The 27,947-nt window shown below is 41.1% G+C and overlaps 3 protein-coding genes across 6 annotated transcripts in view; 1 reads left to right on the top strand and 2 right to left on the bottom strand.

Moving 5' to 3' along the window:
• The window catches only part of pi4kab (phosphatidylinositol 4-kinase, catalytic, alpha b), a 32,833-nt gene extending 27,630 nt beyond the window's left edge, over positions 1–5,203 (bottom strand). For both annotated transcript variants that reach the window (XM_088291254.1, XM_088291246.1), the window contains exons 1-6: positions 4,828–5,203; positions 3,308–3,424; positions 2,893–2,986; positions 1,847–1,935; positions 351–423; positions 13–275 (exon numbers count right to left, since the gene is read on the bottom strand). In XM_088291254.1, the coding sequence (XP_088147380.1) occupies positions 13–275; positions 351–423; positions 1,847–1,935; positions 2,893–2,986; positions 3,308–3,424; positions 4,828–4,926 (735 nt within the window). In that variant the 5' untranslated portion in view covers positions 4,927–5,203. The remainder of the gene's footprint in view (positions 1–12; positions 276–350; positions 424–1,846; positions 1,936–2,892; positions 2,987–3,307; positions 3,425–4,827) is intronic.
• On the top strand, positions 4,712–8,757 carry snap29 (synaptosome associated protein 29). 2 transcript variants are annotated; one of them, XM_088291285.1, is made up of 6 exons: positions 4,712–4,844; positions 5,877–6,110; positions 6,196–6,392; positions 6,590–6,675; positions 6,767–6,871; positions 7,556–8,757. In XM_088291285.1, the coding sequence occupies exons 2-6, from the start codon at positions 5,877–5,879 to the stop codon at positions 7,714–7,716; spliced, it is 783 nt and encodes a 260-aa protein (XP_088147411.1). In that variant the 5' UTR covers positions 4,712–4,844; the 3' UTR covers positions 7,717–8,757. The 2 variants fall into 2 exon arrangements, with proteins under 2 accessions (XP_088147411.1, XP_088147404.1); XM_088291278.1 differs by lacking the exon at positions 4,712–4,844 and adding an exon at positions 5,127–5,277.
• A 2,155-nt stretch (positions 8,758–10,912) lies between these two features.
• On the bottom strand, positions 10,913–27,344 carry LOC148343902 (somatomedin-B and thrombospondin type-1 domain-containing protein). 2 transcript variants are annotated; one of them, XM_088291305.1, is made up of 5 exons: positions 26,858–27,344; positions 17,425–17,607; positions 16,892–16,982; positions 14,087–14,245; positions 10,913–13,392 (listed from the first exon to the last, which is right to left on the bottom strand). In XM_088291305.1, the coding sequence occupies exons 1-5, from the start codon at positions 27,150–27,152 to the stop codon at positions 13,287–13,289; spliced, it is 834 nt and encodes a 277-aa protein (XP_088147431.1). In that variant the 5' UTR covers positions 27,153–27,344; the 3' UTR covers positions 10,913–13,286. The 2 variants fall into 2 exon arrangements, with proteins under 2 accessions (XP_088147431.1, XP_088147422.1); XM_088291296.1 differs by having other exon boundaries at positions 17,425–17,610; positions 26,858–27,343.
• Positions 27,345–27,947: the final 603 nt, after the last annotated feature.

Raw genomic sequence — 27,947 nt, forward strand, 5'->3', positions numbered from 1 at the left:
AACTTATGCGACCTGTTCAGAGGAGTCAGGATTGGTTGCAGTGCGACGGCGCAACGTGTCACTCTGGTACACTGTCAGCAAGGAGTTGGGAATGATGGAGCGGAAGTCATTGAAGGATCGGCGCCGCACGCCCTCCGTTTCCTCGGCGACGCAATGAGTCTGAGGCGAGTGTTTGGGGAACAACTTGGACAACAGGGCTTCGTCTGTGACGCTGTAGCGGCCAAATGCTCGCGTCATGCCGAACAAGCTGGGCACGATGTACCTGCACAGGTAGACTGAGAGAGAGAGAGCGAGAGACTTTGATGAGATTCGGAAAGGACCGTGACTTGCCACAGTGTGTGTGTTACTACCTTTGTCATGATTATCGGGTGTTTGGCACATCTCCTGCAATGACTGCATGACTTCCATGATAGTGTTCAATATCTGCAAAACATCAGGCATCATGCATACATTTGACCTGAGAGAGACCAACTATACTTTTTATCGTATGGTAACAAGTAGGGTTGGCAAAAAAATATATTTGTGCGATGTATTGCAATCATTTTTGTGCTGATACCAATTGTCCATACGTTGAGGGAATATCAATACTTTCAATCCCTTCTTTACATAGCAGCCAGTCATATGTTAATACAATACAACACAATTTCTAATGCTGGAGGTGTAACAAAGCACTTTCCATATGGTGTCATATAAATTAGCGGGAAATGAGAACACAAATTAAACAATAGACACCAGAAGAACAGCGGAACAGTGACAGTCTTGTGTTGTTGTCGAAAGCTAAAGAATAAAAATGTGTCTTCAAACAAGTTTTAAAAGTGGACAGAGAGGGGGCTTGCCTAACATTCAATGGGAGGTCATTCAAGAGAGAAGGACCGACAACAGAAAACGCGCAATCCCCCCTGAGGCTGCGCTTAGTCCTTGGCACCTGCCGCAGTGGGCAGGTGCGTAAAAGACAAGCAGCAGCATTTTGGACCAGTTAGAGGCGCTTGAGGGAGGACTGGCTGAATCCAAAATAAAGTGCATTACAGTAATCTATCCTAGATGTAACGAATGCATGGATTACGGTTTCTTAGTGCTGCTGGGAAAGAAAGGGCTTCGCCTTAGCCCGCTGCCTAAGAAGAAGCTGGGTCGAACAACAGCACTCATTTGCCAATTTAATTTAAAATCACTGTCCAGTTTAAAACCCAAGTTTGAGACATAGTTTATTCTATTTAACCTGCCAGATCGATCGAGGGCAGCACTGCAGCGCGCCACTGCAGCCTAGAGACAGCTCAAAAAAAGAGACAAACAACACTATAGCCACAACGGCGGAAGTCAGAGTATGTAGATCAAGCTTTAATTTTTGAACAAGAACCACTCTGTCCTAAACCAAGATAGACTTCTAAGAATCGGTAACTACTAGTCTAAGAAGCTGCTGTTATTGCACATTTAAGAGTTATGTTTACACACTAGAATATCCTTTTGGAATATTTTAGGTCCTTAAAGTTGAGCTCTGTGATTGGAGTTTTTTTTTTTTTTTTAATTTTTCCTCCCATCTTGGACTCTTGTGTGTCAGGATCAGTTACTGGAAAGGTTTACGCATTCAATCGTGACGCTTGAATAAATGTCAAATAGCACTTAAACTTAGGGAACACGCGCTTCTGTTCTGTTTCTATACATATTTTAAGTTTAATGCAATACATTTTGGATCACCACGCAAGTAACGGAATCTGTATGGGATCGAGACAAAAGTGTATCGTCGTCAAAGAGCCAGAGTATAGCTTGTCACCGTCATGAAAAAAAAAAGGGGGCCTTAACGAAATATTTTCGTCATCGTCAACGAACACAACACAAGTGGCAGACTCACCTCTTGTCGGTAGTCGAGGTCCCTCTGAGCCACATCTGCTAAAAGCGTCACCAAGCAGAAGCTGAAGTTTTCGGCAACCGGGAGAAACTCTGGCGAACAGAAGGCAACGCACCAAAAAGTCACAATTGATTCATGACAATACGGAATGCTATCAGAAAGGCTGCAGCAATATACACAAACTGGGGATGAGTGCTTGTCAAAAAAAAAATGCCTTGTAATGAATTATCAAATGAATAATGAGAGAATCTCGGGGGTCATGATATCTCATCCAACACCATGCAAGAGAATATTGCTATAGCCAAAGTCTGCGCGGGCGTATCTGAGCTTCCATAGCAGACGTCATGTTGTATTTCTTCAGACAGCTGAGTTGAGACTGAATCAGACCAAGAAAAAGAAAGAAAAGCCTCGCCATGTGCTATCATCGGTGGCCACCTAAAAATGTCAATATTTCAACCTACAAGAACTCCACTTCAAGCACACTGGTTTTTTTTTTAGTTTTTTTTTTTTTATGTTAATCCCTGCGTGGTGAGCTGCTCGTGAGTGAGTGTAAAAAAGAAAAAAAAGTAAATTAAGACCATTTCGTATTGCTGAATTTGCCATAATTTGTGGTTTTGTTTTGATACAGATTGAATTCCTTATATCTAAATTGGGAACGTTCCTATTTTAGAATTGTATAGATTTGACGTTCATGGTCTGAAAAAAATATGAATCATTTAGTACTTGAGTTTCATTAATAATTTGGAGGACTCGTTTTTTTTTGTTTTTTTTACTTGAACCTGAGTCATGTCATTCTAAAGTTTAGTAAAATTTTGGGCTACTCAACCAATTTGTGGCTTTAACGTAACAAAATGTGAAAGGAGTGGATGCACTCTAACTGATAGTATTGCAGATAAACATTGCTGTAAAGCTAGACAATGTCATCAGAATCAATGCGACTGCTGCCTCTATATGACAGTGATGATGACTGATATCGTAAAGCAAGCGAAACGCTTACAAAAAAAAGGAATGTTCCAAGCATGTTGCCCTGTAAGAGGATTTGTCCTTACCCTTTCCTTTCTTTCCCAAGCCTTCTTCGATCCACTGGACACGTGGGAGGCCTCTCAGTAGGCTCAGCAAATAGGAAACAAGTGTGTCTTTGTGCTGCTGGTGCAAGGCAAATAGTTACACACAAATGCAAACAACTGCGCTTTGTTTCAAAAACATTTAGTCAGAATACATTGAAAAGCAGAAACAAAGATTTAAAGTAAATATATTTCTAGGTTCCGAGATGGAAGATTCCTGAGTTTTAGTGCATTGATGGATTAGAAGCTTACAAGGTCTGATGCATGTCTAATCACAGTCCAAATAGGATTAAAAGTATAATCTTATCATGGTGATATAAAGTTGGAGGAGGCCAGTGCGAATGTGGTTACAAATACAGCAACGATGTAAAGGCAGAGCAGTCCAAAAGCCAGCGCCCACCTGTAAACCAGACTCCACTAAAAAGACAGCCAGCGCAACCACGGCGTCGATGCGGCGCACGTCGAGTGAGAACACGCCTCGCGACTCCAATGGACACATACATTGTAGCTTCTGGACCTAAAACAGCACAAAACAATGATTGAGAACACATCAAATCCAGAATGAGTCCACTGAGTATGCAGAGTTGCGGATATTATAAGTCCTCACTGAATGTACGCATAGCAAATCAGATTTTACAGTGACTTGGTCTTTTTTTTTGTCATCCATAAAATGAGCTTTACTTTTTATGACATAACCAATGTATTTACCCAGGTAGTATTTTCTTGTCATGTAAAGCATCATACCAATGGAACGCAATAGTGCAGGCTCCTCAGTAGCCTGCACTAAATTTGTATTTCTATTATTTTCTATTGATATCTGACTTTGACCAATCAGATTCAACCTTAAGTGTCATCGCCATCCAATAGGAGAACAGTATCTAGGGGCGTCACTAACACTAAATAACTTAAAAAATATATGTAGAAATACAAACCAAGAATACATTGAGTCTGCTTATTTCGCTCCAAAAAAAAAGGTAAATCCTTAATGAGATAATATAAAGGTGGCACGGTGTTCGACTGATTAGCATGTCCACCTCACAGTTCAGAGGTGCCAGGTTCCATCCCGGCAACCTCCTGTGTGGAGTTTGCGTATTCTCCCCGGGCCTGTGTGGATTTTACTTTGGTTCCAAAAACATGCATGGTAGGTTAATTGAAAACTTTTAATTATCCCTAAGTGTGGTTGTTTGGGAGTGTAAATGGTTGTCTGTCTTTGTGTGCCCTGCGATTGGCTGGGAACCAGTTTAGGATGGATGTTCACCGCCTGATGGATGGATGGATGGATGGATGGATACAATACAATAAAATAAATGTCAATTCTTTAGGGACATGTTAAATATCACAATAATATCAACATTACAATATTCAACACCCATATAGCATATTGCATCTTTAACCAATATGCAGTCCAAGCACTGAGGCATGTAATTTGCAGGAGTTGTATTTCTTTACATGGGTTGTTTTCTTTCTTTCTTTCTTAATTTATTTTTGTCAAAACGTGAGTCGAATCAGAATAGTCATTCAGCCGAAGCATACTGTAAAAACCAGCAACCTCAAATTCACTTTGCACTTTTTTTTCTGAACACTGTAGTAAAATAAATTTACGCATTAAATAAGGTTGCAACAGTAACACAGTTACCTCAAACCTGTTTGACTGCAGTGCTTCCCAACGCAGTCTATTTATTTTGTCGCTACGGTGTAACGCCAAACTATAGTCTGAGTATCACTACTTCGACACCGCGAAAAGGAGCAAAAAAAATCATCGAAAGGAGAATTTCAGACAACAAACACCTGTGAAAGATCAAAGGTCAGTCAGCCATCAAAAGAAGCCGTCGCTGCCAGTGCGGAAGCGGACCCTTTTTTGCTGCCCAGTTGCTCATTTTCGCACAGCCAATTATACCGAAGCATTTTGTTGTGGCTCACCTTTTCCGCTAGTGCAGGTTGGTGGGCGGCCAAGGACCGTGCCAGTGACAGGACTGTGTTGAAATAAAAGCCTCGGTGGCTACCTCCTGTCACTGACATGTTTACCTCCACATTGGGCGACTCTGCGCTGCCGCTGCGCCGAGTGGAAACAAGTCAGCTAGAAACCGCCGCTCGCGCTTCAGGAAGCCGCAGTACGGACAGTCAGGGGGGACAAATGTGATAAAATAAAGCCCTCGTAATTGCTATTGGTTTAAATCGATCAAATATGATTCATTGCCTGTATAATATACAGTCATGTTATGTATTGTTAAATAACGCATTTCTGTTAATGTTCGAAGTATTTTAATGCGTATTTGTCGCGCAACATTAACATCCGGGTCTGCTAGGTAGGTGACGTAAACAGGAAGTGTAAATGTCAGTCAGTCAGCTGACTGAGCACATCGGGAAGAGGTTTGTTCTTTTTATATCTGTTATTCATCTTTTAAAAAATTCTGTTAGGCATAATGTGTTCTAGGTAGATATACGTCATTTTTATGATATCGCCTGTGGCTGTGGTTATTCTCTGGCAGTTTTTGTTGAGCAAGGTTACATTAGTAGTAGTTTCCTCATACATAGCATTATGAGTCTGTCAGCAGTTTGCGCAGGATGTTACATTTCGTATAAACTGTCGTGATCTACCGAATATAACGTCTTGTTTTTATCTATTTTCAATTCGACACGTATCCGTTAATATGTCAGTAATTCCACCATTGTTTTTTTTTTTTGCACGAGGGGCTGGAACGGATTAAAGATATTTGTCATTTCAATGACGACAAATGATTTGAAGTTTTGTTTTGAGTTACGAGCATGCTCGCAGAACGAATTAAATTCAATAGTCAAGACACAACTCTGTTGTTCCTATAAGAGAGGGACGGAATTACATGCCAGCGAAAGAACAACAGAATCACAAAGCTTTGTGTCATGATATGTTAAAACTGTGATCCAATGTGTCATGGAAGCTCAAAATTAGATTTCTTGAGTTGTGAAAGGTGTGCTTGTGTGCCCTTCAGATGGCTTATCCCAAGTCCCACAACCCATTTGCAGACGACGATGACGATGAAGAGAGCTTCCGGCCTACAAACAGGGGCTACGACGACGACGACAGTGGACTGAGCGACGCGGAAAAGAGACAGCGTTACCTCCAGCGGGAAGTGATGCGCACAGCTCAGTCCGCAGTGGACAGCAGCTACCGTTCGATTGGCCTCATCAATGAAAGTGAGAAGATGGGTGTGGAAACAGCGGAGGTACTATCTCACGCTAATCGAATTTGTCCGGCACGTGGAAGGTTGCATAGTCATCGTCCTCAAGTCCCCATTGTCGTTTGTGTAGGAGCTGATGCGTCAGGGGGAAGTTCTAAAAAGGACGGACAAAATGTTAGACAACATGGATGAGGATCTCAAGACCAGCCAGAAGCACATCAACAGCATCAAGAGTGTTTGGGGCGGCCTGGTCAGTTACTTCAAGGGTAAACCTGACCAAGCCAAACCTCCCCCGGAGGAGCCCAAGCCCTACGAGGCCAATGACAGGTGAACACCGGAGGGCAAACATAATAAAAAAAAAAAATAACTTAGCATTACGGAATTATATAAATATATAATTATGAATAAAACCTGAAGAAGAGAAAAAAATTGTGTTGGTGAAGAAAAAAAATCGGTCCAGTGTCTTGACTGTGATTTAAGTCATTTGTATTTTTCATGAATACAGTGCTGTGGTCTTTCTTCAGGTTACAGAATGCCTTGGCCACCAGCAGAGGGCAAGAAGACAAATACCAAGCTAGTCACCCCAACCTAAGAAAGCTGCAGACAGGAGGTACACTCATGTGACGGCTATAAGCACCTGACAATACACTTGAGTTACAACCTGAAGTTGGCTCTGACGTCTGCATTTTTTTTTTTTTAAGGCTTTGAGGCCGCGGCAGCAGTTGATGGCGGCTCGCCCGCACAAAATGGATATCCTCAGAACAGACACCTTCGACAAGCTCACGAGACCTTGGACAACAATTTAGGTACAGTATACGCTCCAAATATCGAAAGAGATCACTGGAGTTACGTACAAGTCAAAAATGTATAGAACTCATGAGAAGAAAAATTTGATAAAGCCTTCAAATACCTCTCCCATATGTTGTAATCACATATAAACTCATTTAGATTCTAAATGCATTGGAAATGTGTTTCAACTCGCTACAACCAATTCTGAAAAATAATGCAATTTCACCTTAATATTTTGATTGGGAATAACTGTATGATTTTTTTTTTTAAGGTCATCGTCCCATGTATTTTTTTTAAACAAACTAAAGTGATACATTAGAATTAGAATTAATAAAACTATAAACAGTATTCAATTTATTATACATATATGTATTGCTCTTAAAGTTTAGGCTTCTGCTAAAATAAAAAACTAATGAATGATGAGTTAATATGTAAAAACTGTTTTTCTGCTTCACGTGTCCCTAAAGTATCAATCAGATATCAACAATAGTGCAGACAAGTCCGTGGCTTTGTTAAAGCCAAATTGAAAACTTTTCAATTTGCACTGTACTAAATCGCGATGTCGATTTTAATTCAATTAATTGTTCGGCCCTAGTTTCAACACGAAAATAACATGCATGTTTAAGTGAAAAATACTCTATCGATTGGGACTTCATTTGTCCGGTGAGTTTATTGTCGCATGTTGTTTTGACCTTGTCCAGATGAAATGGCCGATGGTTTAAGCCGTCTCAAGAACCTCGGTTTGGGTCTGCAGTCTGAGATTGACAGCCAGGATGACTCCATCGATTCTCTGTTCAACAAAATGGACAAGATGGACACAAAGATCAATAACACAAACCAGCAGATTAAAAGGCTCAAATAAAACAAACACTTTGGACTTAAGACCTCACTGACATCTTAAAAGTCGGCACCTGTTTTTTCATCCTGTTCCAATCAAGAATAAAAAAATGTTTTTGGGGGGGGGGCTTGTTTATTTTTTTTTCATAATGTAAAAGTATGTCCCCCATCCATCATGCTATATTTGATTTGTATGCATTAAAGGGAAGACACCATCTTCATATTTGAAAGTTGTCTTCTCAATCAGTTTATATACATGCATCTCAATAAATTAGAATATTGTGTAAAATCTACTGTAATATATTTCAGTTGTTCAATTCAGAAAGGGAAACTCAAGTATCGAATTCCTACAGATGCTGAAATATTTCATCATGAGAGTTAAAGGATTTTTATATTGAAATTTTGTGGGAATGGGTTTTTGCTTTTTGATTTGATTTTTTTTACTGTTGTTAAAGAGATTAATAAAAATTTAGCTTTGCTTTTTGAATCAAACAACTGAAATATATGGACTCTTCTATGCTATTCTGATTTATAGAGATGCACCTGTGCTTCAAAAACATGCTGCCTTAAAATTTTATACATAGAGCTGTTAACATTTTTTTGTTAATTCTCATGTGAAACATCCTGACATCAGTTTGACTCCAGTTTGTCTTTTATTTCTTACTGAGCCTTTTATGCACTGATTGTTTCTATCCATTTGAATGTTCTAGAATGTTACAGTGTAAAAGATGAGTGGCAAATGTGAGTGAACTGGAATCATTTGAAAATAACATTAAAGCTGAAGGAATATCCCCTGTATCTTTGATTTTCTTCTCCGTAAATGGTAATGAAATAGAGCAAGCGATTAACCACCACAAGATGGCGCCAAATTGTTTCAAACAATTAGTGACGCTTATCACCAAAATTGCTATGAAGCACAAAACCACTGGGGGGGGGGAGGAAATACTTTTACATAAATGTCTTCTTCTGATCTTATAAGCTACAAGGTTTCTTTTGTTTCACTGACACTTTCCGTTGCGGGTGAAAATATTGAGAAATAAGAAATAAAAAGGCAAAGGTCTGAGTACGTAATTCGCATGGTGATGTAATTTCTACTGAGTCATTCAGCTCATTTTCTCCTCCTCTGGATGGCTGAACAGACAGACAGACAGAAACTGCTCTCCAATTTTTGAATGACCCATCTATTTGAAAACACGACCAATGAACGTGAAGACAATTATTTACGAGCAGGCCAGTAAAAGTTGAGTTCTAAAGATCATCACGTGTCGCGTACCAGCTGTGTAGTCTCGTGTTCAGACCTTACGCCAACATCTATTCATTATCATTCTTGTGTGTAAGGAGCAGCTGGCAACGGGTAGCTGCAAGCCTTTATTAGTATGACTGTTTAATTACGGTAAAGGCTATATTCACAGCGAACCTAACGGGGGGATCGGCTAAAATGAGGGGCCCTAAGCTGAAAGGCCCCTCTAACATGTCCGCAAGGCAGGCACAATTTAAAAGTATTTAGATTGCGATAATCCTCTCCCTCCATCGCGGGGGATACATTCTAGACACCCCTGCAAAAAATAAATAAATCAAGTCTGCGATATAGAAATATTTGATTTAAATACACCATAGTCATGGTTTTATAGCTTTAAAGGCACTTGATTTTCTTTAAACTCACTTTTAAAATTATACGAACACATTTATTCAAACTTAGATAACAACTGTGGGCAATTGATTTTGCAAAGGGCCCACGTCAGTAATTGGAACGATTGCTGATTGCCAACATGGTATCTCCAACTTTGATCTAAATTATTTGTAATTTTTAAAAAGCATATTGTCTTGTTTCAATAAAGCGCTACATGTGTCGCAAACTAAGTAATCATTTGACAATGTACATTAATAATAATGCTCAAAGATGTCAAATATACCTAAATTTGCAGTCAGACTAAATAGTGTGTCGCCACCAGGTGGTCAGTAGTGGAACCCAAAATAAGAAGGAGGCAAAATATCGATACCGCTAGATTAGATTTCGCTATTTAAACAGGACAATAACATTTGAACTGAGCACAATCCAAAGAAAGGCTCTGTATTGTGCTACAGTAATATTAAAAATATTACAAAGCACACACAAGGTTGGATGAATGAACAGTTGGATGGGTAGTTCGATAAATGGAAGTCTTGACGATGGATAGAAAGAGGTGGTGCAAACACAGGTGGTGACTGCAGGTACAGAAGTTGTCATAGCACATCCACCACCAACAAAAGCAATAAACGGAAGTCACCCCGTGAATGCGTTCCCTTCACGCCGTGCACGGACGGGGTCGAGGGGGCTTTGAACAGCTGGCTTGTCAAAAGCAAACAGTGGGTCGCCTGTCACAAAGGCCGCTGGTGCTGGAATGCCCCCCCCTTTCACGGGGCCTAATCCCAGAACACACTCCTGTCGGAGCCCATCAGGCACCGGGGCAAAGACGGACGGGCCTTCCTGCCCTTTGGAGGGCGGGTTAGCGGTATTGGGGTGGGGGTGGGGGGCTTCGTAGGGGGTGGACAGAGGGGATGACAGCCAGAAGAGTTGTGCTGACTGAGGGCAGTTGTGTAGTTGTCAGGTAAAAATTGCTAAAGGAGGTGAAGTTGAAGTGGATGAAACAAGCCAACACAAGCATGAGTGGCGACAAGATCCCGTGAAAAAAACTTAACTTTACACGTCTCCAGGTATGATAAATAGCACGAACTTCTTTCTAAGCATTTCAAATACATTGGAGTAATTCCGATTGAATCGCTCCTTTTTAGGATGGACTGGAAAATAATCCGAGTTGGGCACTTGACCGGTCAGTTCCCCGTATTGAACCTAACTTAGCGGTTTGCGATAGATTTGACATTTTCAGTCACCAAAATATACAAGTGTAAAAAGATGGCTTCCCTGCAGCGTCTCCGACAGTTACGTCATAACACACATCTTCCCCAAACTGGAGAAAAAAAAATTATTTTCACAAGTTAGTCATTTGACCTGTCGTCATCCAGGTTTACGCCGCGAGCCAGAATGTAGAGAATGCAGTAAAATTCTCTTGATGTTACTCGTCTTCTTCTCTGAACTGCGGCATGTAAACACCAGTCAAAGCGGGAGGGATATAATTATCATGTGGCGTAGTTGCAGGGAGGCCAAAACAACAAGCTAATAATTATTGTGGCACGCGACAAATAAAGACGAGCATCCATTAAAAAACACATTAGGGCCCACATTTGAATAGATGACAGGTATAGTTGTTTATTTTCACTAATGGGACAGTGTACAAAGATGCTGCGCTAACAAAGTCATTGTTTTAGAATAAATAAACAAACAAAACACAGATATGTGGCGAGAGAACAACAAATCACAGCTTTCCACTTTAAGGAACGTTCTGGCATGTGTGCGAGTGAATGTGTGTGTGTGTGCGCGCGCGTGTGGTATTTGGAATTCATGCGCTTGAATGACCTGTGTTGTTCAAGTCAGGAATGTTATGTTAATCTGCTATTTCTTCCGAGGAAACGAAAACACACACGCACACAAAAGTCAACGAGCAAAGTGCTGTGTCTGACCTTTATGTCTCGTTAATGAATAAAAAGTAGACGAAGAAGGAGGCCTGGATAGTAAGGCTACATTCACATTTTGTTTCAGACAGCAACTGCGACCACATATCAGAACGTCGAGATGAGGGACAAACATGCAGCACGTGATTGCCCGGCGAATGAAGAATGCAGTCGGTAAAAGGGGGAGCAATCAACTAAACCTGACCTCACGCAATTTCTAAGACGTGTGTCTAACGTTAGCATCTTGCCACAACTCTTCTAAAGTTTCATTTGGCTTTTCTGAGGCCCCAAACGTGCTTCAAAGCTGCCTGACAGGCTACATTTGAGGTAAATGGGGGGGTGGGTCTGCCTGGAACATAATGTAAACGGAGCCTTACTTTATTGATAGAACTCCCACCAAGCTAATTGAAGGAGAGAGAGAGAGTGAAAACCAGCAATTCCTTGAGGATGCTGAAATTCTCTCAAATGGCTTTGCTGCCACAATAATATTCAGCTAAAAGAGCTACTGGATTGATTGGAACTATTTAAGACCATAATGGCGGATCATTTAGATGAGACCAAATGGAGACAAAACCCGAGCACCTGAGAAATCTGCTCAAACCTGATTTTTTTTTTCTCTTTTAGGTGAACAAAAATACAGTGGAACCTCCGTGGTCAAATAAAATGCCTTTTGATTTCTGTTGATATTGAAAAAAATAAAATAATTTCCATTGGAAATAATGGAACTCAAGTTCAAATGAGTGTTTGGGTTCTAAACCATCACCAATGCAAAGTTTTTAAGTTACATTTTAACATTCTTCACTGTCATAAAAGTGGAAAATGTTCATTGCTTTTTGAAAATAAGTCATGATGGTCCAAGAAACGTTCTACAAGTATAAAGTTGTTTTTGAGAGAAAAAAATGCATTACTGTATATATATATATGTATATATATAATATTTCTCAAGTGGTGCCTTGAGATACCATCTTTTTTTTTATTACACATTCTCGTAACTCGAAATGAATGGAAATGCCATTAATCCACCCCAGTCTCTAAAATAAAACAAAAAAAATTGTATGGTGTTTTTCAAAATTATTTTTAAAAAAAATTACCAGTTTATAATATTGTACTTAAAAGGTTTTGCCACACTTTTTGTTTCAACAGACAGAGATTGTGCTGCTCCTTTTGGTGTGTGAGCCTTAGCCACCGGGGGGCAGTATAATGCACACATACAAACTTACATTACACTTTTTGACATTCTAATAAAATGTTTACTCACCCTTGATGACCAATGATAAGGCATGGTGGAGACTGTGCACAATATACAGCTTGCGTCTGGGAGGTGTGTCTTTTCACACCAGGACAAACACAGTTGATTTGACGCTGTTCTATACTGTTATTGTTTTCTTTTAATCATTCGGGTGACCAGAAAACAGTCGCTGTTCTATGATCATGATCACGTCGTCTTTACCACTTGGGATTCTTATTTCTACTACGCTGATTCAGAGTTGCACATTTTTAGAGGTTCCACTGTAGTGACACGGAGAGCAAAACGGCCGGCAAAGAAGCTGAGTATTAACTGGAGCGTGGTCATTGCTGTTTGGTGTAAAAACATCCAGATACAAAAAAAAAAAAAAAAAAAATGCTTCGTTACATGACACATGGCAATCAAGCGTAGAAAATGTATAAAGCTAAATATTGCATATTTATACGTGACGCATTATCAAAACGCATTAGCATGTATGGAGGTAGATAGCAGAGAGGTAAAAATATACAGTATACAGAGGTTGCTGTGCTTTGGAGGAGAAAAAGTAGAACAAGGTGGCAGTAAAATTTGAAAGTTATTTGCAAGTAAGCTGTGTGTGTAGTAAGCAATACAGTACAGAGTATGAGGTGGAAGATTAAAAAAAAAAAATAGTGGCAGGATGCAGTTGATTTCCTTGAGTAAACCCATCCAGGAATTCTGGATGCGAGGGCTTGACTGGCAGGGCTCTGCAAGGTTTTTGCAGAAGTTGTTGAGGACAACGCTGTCCTTCGACGTTGGACGTGTGCTGGTCACATGGCTGCTCACACAAAGAGGACAGAGTAAGGGGGGCATCGGCAGCCTTGGGACGACGACTCGCGCACCCACGACCCGTGGCAGCCTACGGAGGAAGCTGCTGACCAAAAGGATCTGGAAAAGGCAGCAGAAGAGAAAACACCGGTGCATCTTTGGACACATTTGATTGTCATGGCACATTCAATAAATATTAGTGTACGCTGGAGGCGTAGCAAGGTGCGGACCAGCTAATTTCATAGTCTCTCTGTGGAGAGTTAGAATGTTCTCAAGGGATGGGTTGAATGTACATTATACCTTAAGGGGAAGCCAACACCCAAATTTCTTTACAAGAATATATTGGATGTAGTCCCACTAGTCTAAAAACGTGATTCGGATTAATAATGCGTTTATTAAACATGAGATAATCAGCAAAATCCAGCTATTTTTAGCCAGCTCAAAGTTGGCCATTTTGCCACTTGCTGTCAACTGAAAATGACATCACAGTTGTTCAGGCTTCAGCTAATCGACCAATCATGGCTCAGCTTCAGAGGACAGGTGAGCCTTGATTGGTCGTTACCCGAGCCCTGAGCAACTGTTTTCAGGGGACAGAAAGTGATAAAATGGCCGTCCCGTGAGATGGCTAAAAACGGGTGGAATTTGCTGCTTAATTTGGATTCCACAAACGCAATATTCATACGAATGCCGCTTTTCAACCAGTGACGGTGCATGGAACATATTGCGAAGAAAAAAAAAAAATCGGACTTGACTTCCCCTTTAAAGCCTATCTTTAGCCAAATATCCATCAAAATGCATTAATAGTTTTGTTTACCTGGCCCCTTCCAGGCCGTCTCCCCCACATCGCTCTGACTTGGACATGGCATCACTCTGGCACTCTGCACACACCAGCCTCTCTCTCACCAGCTGGGCACTCCACAATTTCAGTTTGCACGCCGCACTTGCTTGTTTCACCCTCAAATACACACAATAGCTGCAAAAAGAAAAATGCAAATAATTAATTGACTTTTTAATGCATGCGCCCAAACAGACAAGCTCAAGTTAACCCAATCACTGCCAGACGTTTCCAAAGTGCTGTTGCCGTGGTTTCCGCTCTCGTCGTTTTATTTTTTTTTTTTGTGTGTGTTTTTTTTTCCATGAACACCAACGATAAAAGCAGTCATTCGTGGTTAAACCTGGCTCGGCAGATAGAGGAAGTCCACGGCAGCAAGCTGTGTTTTAATGGGTGCCTCGAGGCTGACAAAAGAGCAATCGAAGCTCAGATAACAGAGCAGCGTCATTTGAAGGTGATCCAGCAGTGTCATGTCACCTGCAGCATATCCTAATATCAACACAGCTCCGCCTGCGCTCCGGAGACAATAATAATGTGTTCTCTGGCAGACGCTTTGTACTCTCACTCTATTTGTTTTGTCTCTCATTCAGTCATCTGTGACAAAACATCATCCCCATTGAGGGTTTGCGCTGAGAAAACACTTTAATTTCTTTCTTTTTTTTTTCTTCTTTGCAGAAGTGAGGAACATTGATTTTGACCTTTTTTTTGCCTCTTTTTACGCAGACTAAAAATCAGACTCAACGCTTAGGTTTCATGTAACTTTGAGCAGAATTGCTTGCCTTTTAACTGGAAGACGCAAGAGGGAGCACATAGCCCCTATTGTGCCCTCCTTTCCACTAGATGCCTAGGCCTTTGAGATTTCATTAGAAGATTGTTCCAATTGGTTTTAAACTTCCAAATGGGAAAAACCGAGTTGCGTAGAGGAAGAATATATAATATATACCTTTAACAAATACACTCACTGATTCTTCACAACATAATAGCAATAAGTGAACAGAATTTTTTTTTTTTTTTAAATCTGCAGCAAGAGGCTCTCTTGCATCTAAATAATTTACCCGAATATATACAAGAGCTCTTTAGTTAAATTAAAGCTACATTTAAAATGAAAAATTGTAAATTTACAAGAAGAGTCATATTTTTTTCAAGAGAGAAAAAAAAACTACAAAAATACAGTCATGAGTGGCATGGACTTTCCTTCTCGGACATAAATGACTCCAGTAGTGTAGCTATCAGTTACACGTTACATTGCTAAAATGATTTGGGTAATATTATTTTCAAACATGTTTAAAAAATAGTTTTCGGCAGCTGTGTGACTGTGTTTAACGAAAAAAAAAAATCACTTGTCCTTAATCGTATGCGCGATTACGCATCTGTTTCTAGAAGCCTTACTGACCTTGGAATATTCTCTCTCTCTTTTCTTTGTTTTTAAACTACAAATAGAGTTGCCAACAATTTGCCAAATTGGGGAAGAATCTTTGATAGCTAAGTTGACTGAGAGGCTAATTCCCATCTTCCTGAAAGCTTTAGTTATTTAGATTCTGTTACTGACTTTCCAAGCTATTATCTATGTCAGTTCCCTGACAACATCAGGGACCCTTTAATGCACCAGAGCACACTTTTAATCCGCTTCCTCATCCATGAATGTCTTCTTTTCTTGAGTAATGTGCGTCCAGGGCCCTGATACTCATTGAAAACACGGGAGTCCAATGTCACTTTTAATCAGCGAGAAAGGCTGTAAGGCCTTGTTGGAAAAAAGCCATGACTTTATATCCTGGCCTCTGAGAACATTTGCAATCACAGCAAAGACCACATCCAAGAAGGACGGCTGTACTTTTGACTTTTTTTTTTTTTTTTTTTTAAACCTGGATTACAGCGGCTTTATCAGCACAGGCCAGATCACGGTGCACACGGACACTGTTCATTTTACAGCCAAAGCAATTTCAAGGCTTTGGTTGCTATGACAACTTTGGCCTTGGCACTTCTCTTTTTGGGGCACAAAGTTTAATTAGTCTGATCTTTGAAACTTTTACGGATGGGAAGAAGCTTTCAAGCGAATATCAGCGAATACCAAGTAAAATAATAAAAGGGTTCTAATCAAGCCTGAGTAAATGATGGGAAATGTCTCTGTAACATGAACACAATTGGACTTTGTTGTTTGCAACAAAACACTTCAGCTGTAATTAAACACTCACTGAATGCATGAATGAGTAGACAGTGGAAACTTCAGGGAAAATTTGTCTCTAAATTTGCAAAAAAAAAAGAAAAAAACAAAAGGAAAAAAAAAAAAAAGAAAAGCTTTTTTTGGGGACTGTGGTGTCGCGCAAAACAACGTGCCTTCCAGTTATCCCCCAGGGGGGCCTGCCCTACTATTTGACAAGCACTGCACTAGAGGGAGTACTTCAGCACCTACAGATTGGCAAATTCACGGATAATTTGTTTTTCAATTTGTTTTTAATATTTCTACCTTTTTTATTTTTTTTGGGGGGGGCGGCCGTCTTCTCTTATTTGTCAATGTTTTCTGTGACAAATGTACATTGATTATATTCTTTTTTCCCCTCCAATGCATTTCAATTATAAGCACATTTTCACCTTGAGTGGGCTTGGAGAATCACTGTATTTTTTAACCTTACACACCTATTAAGACTATCAGAGAGTTACTTAAAACCTCTTGGGCCCAGGTTCGGATTTCTATTTACTATTATCTCCTAATGGATGATTTTTTTTTTGTGGCATTTACACCATATACTGTGAAGTAGGAAGCTGGTGTTGCGCGTTTGCCGACCTTACCTGGCCTTCTCCTCTTTCATCAGCATGTGAGGCCTCCTCCAAGGGTCCTTAAAGTTCCTCTTGAAGGAATCCGGAAGGATCTTCGCCACTTCTGTAGCCCAGCATGGTGGTGGAGCGACAATGGAAATGCAAATAATATACAAACAAGTGCGCTTGAGCCTCAGTGAAGACAACTTTTTACTTTTCCCTGCTTCATCTGAAAGGCATTAGCGATCATGCTTGACTGATGACAAATAACAGCGAATTAGTGCAATTGTCATGATACCCATGCCGTTCAACTTGATTTAATTGAAGGAGTTAAATCAGTACTTCTGCTTGTCCATTACTTTATGCTATTATTTATACTCCTAGTTAAGTACAAAAGGTAATACTTCTGCCACTCTTCTATTGTTTGTTGTGTGTTTCCGTTCATTTTCGAGTAAAGGCTGCAAACAACGTTTCATGGACCATATGTTGCCTCAACATTCAATGTGTAACGGATGACAAAGTGCCCCAGAGGAGGACATTAATACTTAACAGAGTGGCACGCTCACCCTTCGCCGAACTGCATATTTCGTTGTTTCCGAAGCACCCGCGGCGCTGTTTGAGGTCCGGGCACGGCGTCCCCCCATTTCTCGGCGGGATAGACACTTGGCGACTCCTTTCGGTGCTGCCCACCCCACATGGAGACGTGCATGACGACCAGGGGCCCCATGAGCCCACCACACAGTCGATGGCTGCTGGGGAAGCACACGTAAAACAGAGATCAGCAAAAATGTACACTTGAAAGTTTTCTTACACGTTTGTGCTAATTAGGGTCGCGTGTATTCTGGAATGGACTGGCGGCGCGGCAATTGTAGGGCACATACAGACAAACAACAATTTACACTTTACCCGCTATGGACAAATTTAAAAAAAAGGGGTCGATTCACAAAGGCTGGAGGGTGAATCGGGCTCGTGCGTGTGAAGAACCTACCAGCACAACAGATACATGACAAAACTGCCTCCGAACGCGTCAAAACTACCAACTGTTTGTGTATGAAGAGACGCGAGACTGCAGTGTGCGAGCAAGCGTACCTATATTTCTTTATTCTGACGTCACGAAACCCGCGCCTCCCGCCTCCTACTGGGCCATACCATTACAAAAAAGGGGGGCAATACCTCAATCCCTATAACTCCAACAGTGCGTACTTACTTGCATTGGGCACATTCATGGAGAAAAAGAAAGAAGGAGAAGGATAAGAAGGAGACCATCATAAGATCGTCATAAGGTAAACTGATTAGAATTAAAAGTAATTAGCCAGCTAATGATGTTTAAATAAACCACTGCTGTTAGCAACTCTCCCACGGCAGTCTTTTTTTTTTCTTTTTTGGGGGGCGGGAAGGGGGGGGGCGTTTAACGGTGTTGGGGTCCGACAATTTTAATGAATAAGGCCGCAGGGTCGAAGCTGGAACGGTGCAAAGTTCCCAGCCAGAGGGGCGGGGGACTGACTGGCAAAAAAGGGTCAGGTGCCCAGCTCTGATACAGAGCAACAAAAGGAACCTAATTGTGGAAAGAAGTAACATATCGAGAAAAAAAATGGAACCACCGCTACACAAACTGGAAGTGGAATTCAAAACCTAAATCTCGGAACTGCCAGGCAGATTGCTCCCCACAATTTTACCGTACTGCCCTGATAGTTTAGCATCGCTTCAACAACATTTTTCTGTTCTTTTTTTAAGGCTGATACAGACACTAGTTTATAAAGCTTGTGAAAACACACACAATTGCACACACACAGAAACAGCAGCAATTAGGCTGAATTAACCCAGTTACATCAATTTAAAGAGGAAGTGGTATTGATCAAAGCTAAGCAACTCCAGCACGGCTCCCCCGCTTGTAATCAGTAACATTTAATAGCAGCTGACCTCTAACAAGCTTCTTTTAGGCAGGAAGTACACACTTCATAAACACAAAGAAGGTGAGAGGAGGCACACGCTGATTAGTTTTTGTGCTCCCGGTGCACTAAAGGTTATTCAAGCATGCTGGATTGTTTACAAAAAAAAAAAACAGAAAAGAAAAAAATATATATATTGGATTAAATGCAAATGTTTTGAACTGAAAAGTTTTGAAACTGAGAGCAACTTCTTTTGTACTGATTAACACACGGGGCAAGCAGTTTGTCACACACTTCTGAAAAAAATGCTCAAAATAATAATTTGATAACATTATTATAGTATGTTATAATTTATCATTAAATATATCTGAGAATTAACAGTCCACATTGGGACAGACCAACAGCGTGATATTTCGTTCATCTATTTTTAACTTCGAAAATTTGATGCCAATTAAATCAGAAAACACCCCCCCCCTCCATGGAAAAAAGTCAAAGCGGAAAAGTGACAGATTTTGATGAGAAGCAAGGACACTGAGGAGAGCAGGTGCATCCGGAGGAAGGAGTGGATGCGGGACCATGAACTAAAGAGTGACTCCCCGCATGGCCACTCCATCTTCATTGTGCGTGCGCGTGAGTGTGCGTGCACTGAGAGCTTTCAAGGTGCCGCTGCGCTCTGTTCATTCCCATGGTGGAGTCGGGGGGGGCCGGCTGTCTCAGTGACACAGCCGGTCCACAAAGCCACTGTGGAATCTCTGCATTCCTGCACATTAGTGCTGCCCACCTGACACCCGCCTTTTCCCAGATCACCACACACATACACGCATACTCATTTCATCCGTCCGACTACTTGGGCTCATTCCATTCGCAGTCATCACTGGAAACGCACTTGTACCTTGATTTGGATTCATCCGGAGCCAACTTCCTGCTCATTCTTCTTCTTATCCACCCCTCACACACACGCACACTTTGTTTCTCTTTGTTGTGGGCCACACGGCCAATTAGGGTCTTTGGTGAAAAGGGCGCACAATGAAATGGATAGGGTCGGCGAGTTCCCGCACCCAAAGGGGAGGTAGGTAGGTGGTGAATAACCCCCCTGCAGCAGCATGGGGTCCTGTGAGCCAAGCCCACCAGAGGTCAGGAGGTAATTGCCTAGCCGCGGTTGGTCCTGCTCTGTTTCTGGTACGGGTAGTGCGACAAGAGACAAGAGTCGCCACCCACGTGATAAGCCCTGCCGACAGTCTGACCTGCCGCTCGGCTCGCAGCCACCACCTCTGACCTCTCACCCCGCGTGAAGGAAACAAGTGGTTTTTGTCAGTGTGTTGAGCACCGCACCACCCAAATTAGCCCTCATTTGAAACATTCAGGCAGCACACTCTAAAACAAATACACACTATTTTTTTTTCTTCGTTATTACCTCCAAACATTTATCAGGCACATTCTACAATTGGAGTGCATTAAAAACAAATCCCCAACGTTGTTGTCCTGACCCAAACTATAATTGATGCTGTAGTAAAAATGGCCATTTCCTAGGAAATCACAATGTCCAACTCCAAAGCATTGGTTTTGCAGTGCGATAACCCCCAACGCAACGGATATTTTAACACAAATGGTGCAGCAACACATGCAGACAGACACACACACATCTGTCTTATCCTCTGCAAAAGATGACTAATATTATCGAGGCTTAATGAGTCAGTTGCATAGGCGGCTGGGGGAGTTTTCGCTCGGAGAGGAACTGTAAAAAAAAACAAAAAAAAAACGATATACTTATAGTTTGAAGTATTTTTATTGTGATATTTCATTTTTATGATGTCATTTTGTCCCTTTCACCGTGACTCAGCTGGACCGTAGGGCGACGCCCTAGCACTCGCTATTGACGAACCGCCACTAGTCGGTTGTGCGTGTCTCTCGAGTGTCGTGTACGGAACATTTGAAGGAAACTATGACGTTTCACCACGTGTTGCTCTTATGTGCCTTTAAAATAAAAGCCATTAATTGCCATCTATTGCCTCATTCTGATTAGCGCACACACTGCTGACTGGCGAAATGTGCCACGTTGTGGTCAGACAAACAAAAATACGACAAATACGGTTATTTATTTATTTTTTTACTTTACTAATTCAACCTTCGCAAACGTCTGCACTCTACTGAATGTTATTCGGGTTTTATTTGACATGACTCAAAACACACGGCTGAGAAACACAAACTTACACAAATTCTACAAAAGCAACAACGTTTTTGGTCCACACAGAGAGAAATACTAATAAAGGGTAAATGGCCTTGCTTGGAGGCACTTGCAGTAATTCTCCCTGGCACAACTTCACACAAACATCTCGAAATGGAGCAAAGCACTGAATGTGTACCCCAAATCAGCACTTTTGTCCCCGGGCTTGTCGCAACATCTCCAGTCACACTCTGCGATAATTGAGCACTATCCACCTTCTCCACTTTGTTTTTCAACCCGGCCTCCATGCTGCTTCCATTTTAGGGTTTCGTGACAAAGGACTTATCAGAGCGGCTTGGACAATTTGCTTTATCTCCGTCTCCCTTAATCACCTTCTTCTTTCCCTCCATCTGTCTCTTTCTGAACACACTCCCACCCCCTTCTCTTCAGGCCTGCACCTCCTCCTGGCTGATGGGACCCAGATGTCCAGCTGTTCTCGAGGGGACAACAGACCCCCTAAAAAAAAAAAAAAACTTCCTCAGACACCCTCCCGGCCAGAGAAACCGGGGTGGACTGCAAGGCTGCTAACAGGATAAATAATAACACGTTCGGACATAAATGTTTCCTGACAGACAAAACCACTTCTTATCAAAACTCACCATAATCACAGTGGTCCAAATTGGAGTAAATGTGTGGTGCGTTCAAGAACATTTTGAAGGGTTCGAATTTGGTCCAAACTCTGGTGCATGTGAGATGTGTTCAAGAACAGTCACCAAGGGTAAGTTCAAACTGATGTGGGTATCCGATGCGTTCAAGAACTCCCGTCACCGTTTTTTTTTTTCACTTGCTCCAAGGTGTGCCACATGTGAGGTGCGTTCAAGAACTGGCATCAAGTGTACGTCTGAGGTGCGTTTAAGGATTATCACCAATTGATCCAAACTGAACCATCATCCAAAATGTCGGAAATGTGAGTCGCACTCAAGAACGGGGGTTCGAAACTGGTCCAGATCGTAGCGCATGTGAGATGCGTTCAAGCGCCATGAACAGGCTTGACCACATCGTCCAAATTTCAACATGTGTGAGTTGCATTCAGGGTTTGTTTGTTTTAGTTAGAAAAGTGTGCCATTAAAACTGCCAAATGATCATTATTTTTAAATTATAAACACGACCGTTACTACTTTTACCACAGCTCCGAGCTACTCCTGTGTGTGTGCCCTTTCAAATGCTCCCATTTAAAAAGTTGAGAAATGTGATGCAAGAGCGACACTGATAAAAAGCAAGCTGGAACGAAAAATAAATACATTTTGCAAGCAGAAAGATGCGTGCATGGCAGTTGGCGCGTACAGCTGTTGGTCCAGCTGGCCCGTTTCAAGCCTGCTAGGTAAAAACATCGACTGCACGCGGGTCAAAGACAGGAACATGTGGGATGGAAGGCAGGAAGAGCGAGGAGTGAGCGTCTGGGTAAGGATGTGACAACATACAGTTCCCCAGTGGGGAGAAGAGAAGCAGACGTGCCAGATGAATGATGAGCGAACGGCAGGAGCAAACTGAGGCCAACAACTACCAGGCGCCACCATTTTGTCTTGCATCACCGGGCTGAGGCTTACAAACTGTGAAACACGACAGTGCTCGCGATTGATTCTGACACAGGATCTAAACAGTTTGAACATTCACTTCATGCTTTGTGAAAATTCAAATGCATGATGAAAGCAAAGAGTTGAAAATCAGACCACTCCCTAAAAAGCAGTTTTTTGTTGTTGTTGTTTTTTTTTTAACATTCAACATTTGAAAACAGATGTGTACTTCTTGGGTTCTGATTCATGAGAATGGCTATCAGTTCGATACACAATTTGTTCAAATAGAAAAATCACAATGTTGTATCACTGGTGAGCTATTTTTAGAACACGCCTGTGGGCTACTCGGGTGCTCTTAGGGGTCCACCTGGTCGACCTTGTTGGTTTATCAATTTTGTCACAAACACCAGTGGTCCCCAACCTTTTTACCACCACGGACCTGTTCATACAAGTCCAAAACTTTTGCAGGCCGGCAACCGGTGTCGGGAGGGGGAGGGGAGCTGGCACTTGTTGCTAATGCTAACAGCTAGCTGCTAGCCAGTACGAGCCACTAACGCCGGAGTCTTCTGTGTGAGTCTTCTACGGAGTGTTGCAAGGTGGGCACCGCTGACATACACTACCTAATTTGGACAAAAGCTAACGCTAGCTACTAGCGCGAGCCGCTCACTAACGATGGACATCAACTGGCGAGCTGCGATTTTCACATATTAACTGCCACCCAAGTTATGAGACGATCATAAGACTTTTAAACTATACTGATACTACAGATGTCAATGTGGTTTTCCATTTATCTTTCCAAATGCGACTGACCGTGGGCAAATGCCCATACAAGCAAGTGCCAAGTACAACTGAGAAGCCGTTAACGTGCTGCGGCGGCGTGATGGCAGCCAACTGAAAAACTAATGCTGGTCTGCAGCTGTTGCAGGGTTGCAGACAGATGTTGATGCAGAGCAGACCTGCAGCATCGGAATCTGATAAGTCCAGGTGGAGTTTTGTGTGGAACAGAGCCAAAGACATGAGTTGGATGTTGCACACACAGGAAGTCACGGGGTGTGTGTTTTTTTTTTTTTTAAACTTCGAGATACGGCAGACCGTCTTATCAAACTGGCATCCTTAAGGAATCCTAATGAATCCTTCACGGAGCAGACAACATGGACATTTTTTCCATCGTCTTTGGAGTCATGGTCGTGAGTGTGCCAGGGTGTTGTTATGGCTATACGTCTGCTACCTTGGCATTTTTGGAAAGACCAAAACAGAGCAAGAGTGGTTACCACGTCTCAAGGTTCGGAGGTTTGTGGTTTGAATCTCTTCCTGTGCGCAGTTTGCGTGTTCTACGTGTGCTTGCGTGGGTTTTGATACAAATCATTCTGTAGAAATGTCACTTTTTTTAAGATGGTGATTTTGTTTGTTATATGAGATAATCATCAAAATGATGAAGCAAAATTATGATGTTTTAAACTATTAAACTACTGGGCGAAAATAAGAATACTAATAAAAAAAAAATATGTCTTGTTTTCCATCTCTCCCTGGTGCAACACACCTGATTCAAAGGATCAGGACCGTTATCTAACTTCCGCAGTGTGTTGCCGCAGGATAAGATGGAAAACAGGCAGGACACCGGCCCTGGAGGAACAGGATTGAGGACCTCTGTGCTATAGGCATTGTCAAATGAGTACTATTTGAACAACAGACATTGGATTATTACAATTTTGTAATTGTTGAGTGTAATAATCGTAGTTGAATTTGGAATAATTGCACAGCCAGCTTGCCAATGTTTTGAGAGCTCTTGGAATCCACCATGGTTCCCTGCAGGTGTTTGTTAGTGAGCGCTGAAGACGCAATGTCCAGCAGCACACAATCCCTCCAATGTCCCCTTAAGATTTTTCAACACATTCCAAGAGAGCTGACCTCGCTTGCTGTTTTTTTTTTTTACTTCTCTACTGTAATCCTAACCATCTTTGGTCGTGGGTTTCCATGGCACCCGTGCTCTCCTTTGTCCTTATATAGCATCAGTCAGCAGCATGACTTCAGCCTTACGACCTCAAACTCGCTTTTTGACCATTTTCTGACTTCCCACGATGACTTCAATAGTGATGCTGAATTTTGGACAGGTGGGGCAGTGCCCCATCATATTGCGCTGTTGTTCAGAACAAATATTATATAATTAGTGCTACCAAATGATTTTAATGTCAACAGAGACAAGGGCAATATAATTCTTGAAATTACGACTTGATTATTCGGTTGATTTTTACCACCAATGAATATGACAGCCACATTTAAAAGAAAAAGTTGGAATGTTTGAAATTTATGTGATAACAGCGAAGCCATAATTTTTTTTTTTATTAACATACAATTCTACCTTTGTATTAAACTGTAAATTTTTACTTGTCCCATCACAAATATCTTGTCTTTTCTCTCAAATGCAACTCACCTCATATTACCATTATTATTTATTATCTCACAAAATTTTTAAAAGATGCCACTTTTTTTTTAAGAAAGCCTTCATTTTATGATGTCTTCATTCTCATAAAAGTCTGACTTTCCTCTCAAATGTTTCATTGTAAAATCAACGTTTTCATGTGATGTAATATTCAAGTTCTCAAGTTTGTTCAGAGTGAGACAGCAGCGAACTGAAGTGTCTTGTGTTTTTGAACAGTTTCTGAACAGTATTTCATTCAAATAAAATCAATTTCATCACAATTGCTTGGAGTAATACTCAATATGCATGATAAAGTAGCGGTAACGTGGTATTGGTACAGCCCTAAAAAAGGCAATTGACTGGACTGTTGTTAAGGATTTTGTTTTCGACCAGTTCTCGTGCCGTCTATTCTGTGCATTTTAAAGCTTTCAGGTGAAGGTAAAAGGCGAAGAAAGTTGACCAATACACTAATGACCCTCAAAGCTACTTTTCACCGGGTCACTTTGAAGCAAACACCATTAATGGGCCCACTTTGTGCACTCCATTGTCATGGCTATCCCAAAGGCAGCAACAGTTACATTACAACCAGCTGTCCAGTAAAAAAAGTATTAATTCTTTCAACAATTGCAAAAAAAAAAAAAAAAAAGATTTTGGTCAAAGTAGAGGTACTGATTTCTTTTATTTTTTTTTTTTTTAACATTTTGACATCATTTGAGGAGGTTAAAAAACTAGTAAGCCTAATTTAACAAAGTACAAGAAGTCAAAAGTACAGTATTGCTATCTGTTTTCTAGTGTTAGGAAGAAACAAAGTACAGACTTTTATCTTTACTTATGTCAAGGAGTTGATAAAATACCTGTCTTTTTTAAACATTACTTGTCGCCTAGTTTAGCGGATCAAACTTTTTACAAAAGCATAAGTTGAATAAAGAGTAACACCATCACGACTAACAACAAAATATAATATCATAGTAAGCCCTAAGAGTTCCTCAAAAATAAGAAAGGGGTTATATTCCCATATTTCATGTTATTGTATATTCGTGTAACATTAGGCACAGATTGAACATTAACTCTGCGCTTAGAAATCAGGAAAAAAATGGATAGATAATGATTCAATTATAATGTTTTGCATGCAAACTACAATAAGGAAAAAAAAAAGAAAAGAACAAAGTCGTGGATATATTGTACTACACAACTGAGCCGCATTTACACAATGATTCTTTCTATATCAAAACCAAACAATTAACGTGCACAAATAATTGTTTGGTTGTTTTGAATGCAGTTGAAAAAGTTGTCTTAATGCATTAATGCAAACATTTAATGGAAAACGCCATTGACACGCTAACGGTTAGCATCGATGTCGGCGTTTTTTATGAACATTTAAGAAACACGTATATAGACATAAACGTCAGCGCATCATACCTAGATAGAAAATATAACAATTCTGACAGATATACATAGTCCTCTAACAAAATGATGACTTTTAAAGCATTTTACAGTCATACTAATAGTAGAAGAAAAATCTTCGTTTGTTTGCATGGCGTAATTATACTGCCTCCCAGTGGCCAAGTTGGGCAAGGAAATTAAGTTCCTCATCATACTGTAGTCATCATTGTTATTTCAAAACACACTTAATACTTAATTATATAAAATAATTATTAGTCTGTTATCACAAAGTACAATATTATAATGCTATTTTTCTAGGGAGAAAATGTCGAAAAGAATGAAAGTTTATTGTATATGGCTTCAGTGTTTCAATTCAAATATATGAAACTGCATTTTAATTTTAGTTGTTAATATATTTATTTCTTTTACGATTTAACAACGAACTGAACATTGGACACACACACCGTTTTTCCCCCCCTGTGGTTGAGACAATTCCGTGTTGAAATGCAAATTCTAATCCAATGCACAGCTTTACATGAGTTCCGAAGTAAAAGTTCTTTGGCAACTCACCAGATATTTGGCACACACTCTGATAGTCGTCGCAGCAGTCTCCGGTCTTGTGACAGTACGTGTCGCAGTAGCAGACCGTCTTCCTCCGCGTGTACTCGAAGCAGTCGTTGTTCCGGCCGGTGCAGCAATTGGGGCTGTCACGCTCCCGGCAGCCGGCCTCCACTCGGTGCACTATCATCCCGCACAGGAAGGCCAAACATCCGCACAGTGACAGGACAAATCCGAAGCGCGCGGAGCTCCGATGGTGCGCGCCCATGACCAAAGTGCTCCACGCGGCGGCACAAGATGACACCATTTTCTTCTCCAATCCGGGCTGGTGTGGTGGAGTGGTACCTGTTTTCAAAGAGTGTCCTCGAGTGTCTTGCTACATGGAAGCGACACACAGCATGGTGGTGCTCCGGGATGGATGACAATGAGAAGTTAGTGATGCGTTCAAAAGCGGCCCAAGAGCGCGCAGCAGCTCTCGCCTAAGCGCTCCTGGGACACGCCCCTTGGCGCTATTGTTGCATGTTCCCAAACGCTTACTGTAACAGTCTCTCTCTCTCTCTCTCTCTCTCTCTCTCGCACTAGTCAGTAGTATAAAATGTTATTTTCTGTTTAATTTTCATATATTCTCAGTCCATCAACACGATAATTATTTAAATGAATGGAAATACCATTATAATCCTTTAGAGTTAATAAGGAAAAATAGAACTCAATAATGTGCTGTTCACTGATAACGTCTCCACTCCTCTCAGCTCATCAGTGCGGCACAAATATAAATCATTCTACGTAGATGATAAACTATATGACTGTGAGTAACACACACATCGAAGCCGAAGCAGCCATGCGAGTGAGACACAAAATTTGAGTTAATCCAGCGCAGGAATTTAGACTGTGCATAAAAATATAGTCGCAAATTCTGGCTGAGAATAGACCCAATACTTTAAAAGATGTTTAGGAAAAATATGGATATTGTGCCTTTCCCTATAGAATGAGCTTCCATTAAATGTTAGGCAAGCCCCTTTGCTGTCCATTTTTAAAACCCGTTAGAAGACAAATTTTTATTCTTTAGCTTTCGACTCAAAATGAGACTATCACTGTTCTGCTG

This window comes from Idiotropiscis lumnitzeri, chromosome 1 (assembly GCF_059441095.1).
Source record: "Idiotropiscis lumnitzeri isolate Australia: NSW breed Sydney's pygmy pipehorse chromosome 1, RoL_Ilum_1.0, whole genome shotgun sequence".
In the NCBI taxonomy this organism is placed as follows: Eukaryota; Metazoa; Chordata; class Actinopteri; order Syngnathiformes; family Syngnathidae; genus Idiotropiscis; species Idiotropiscis lumnitzeri.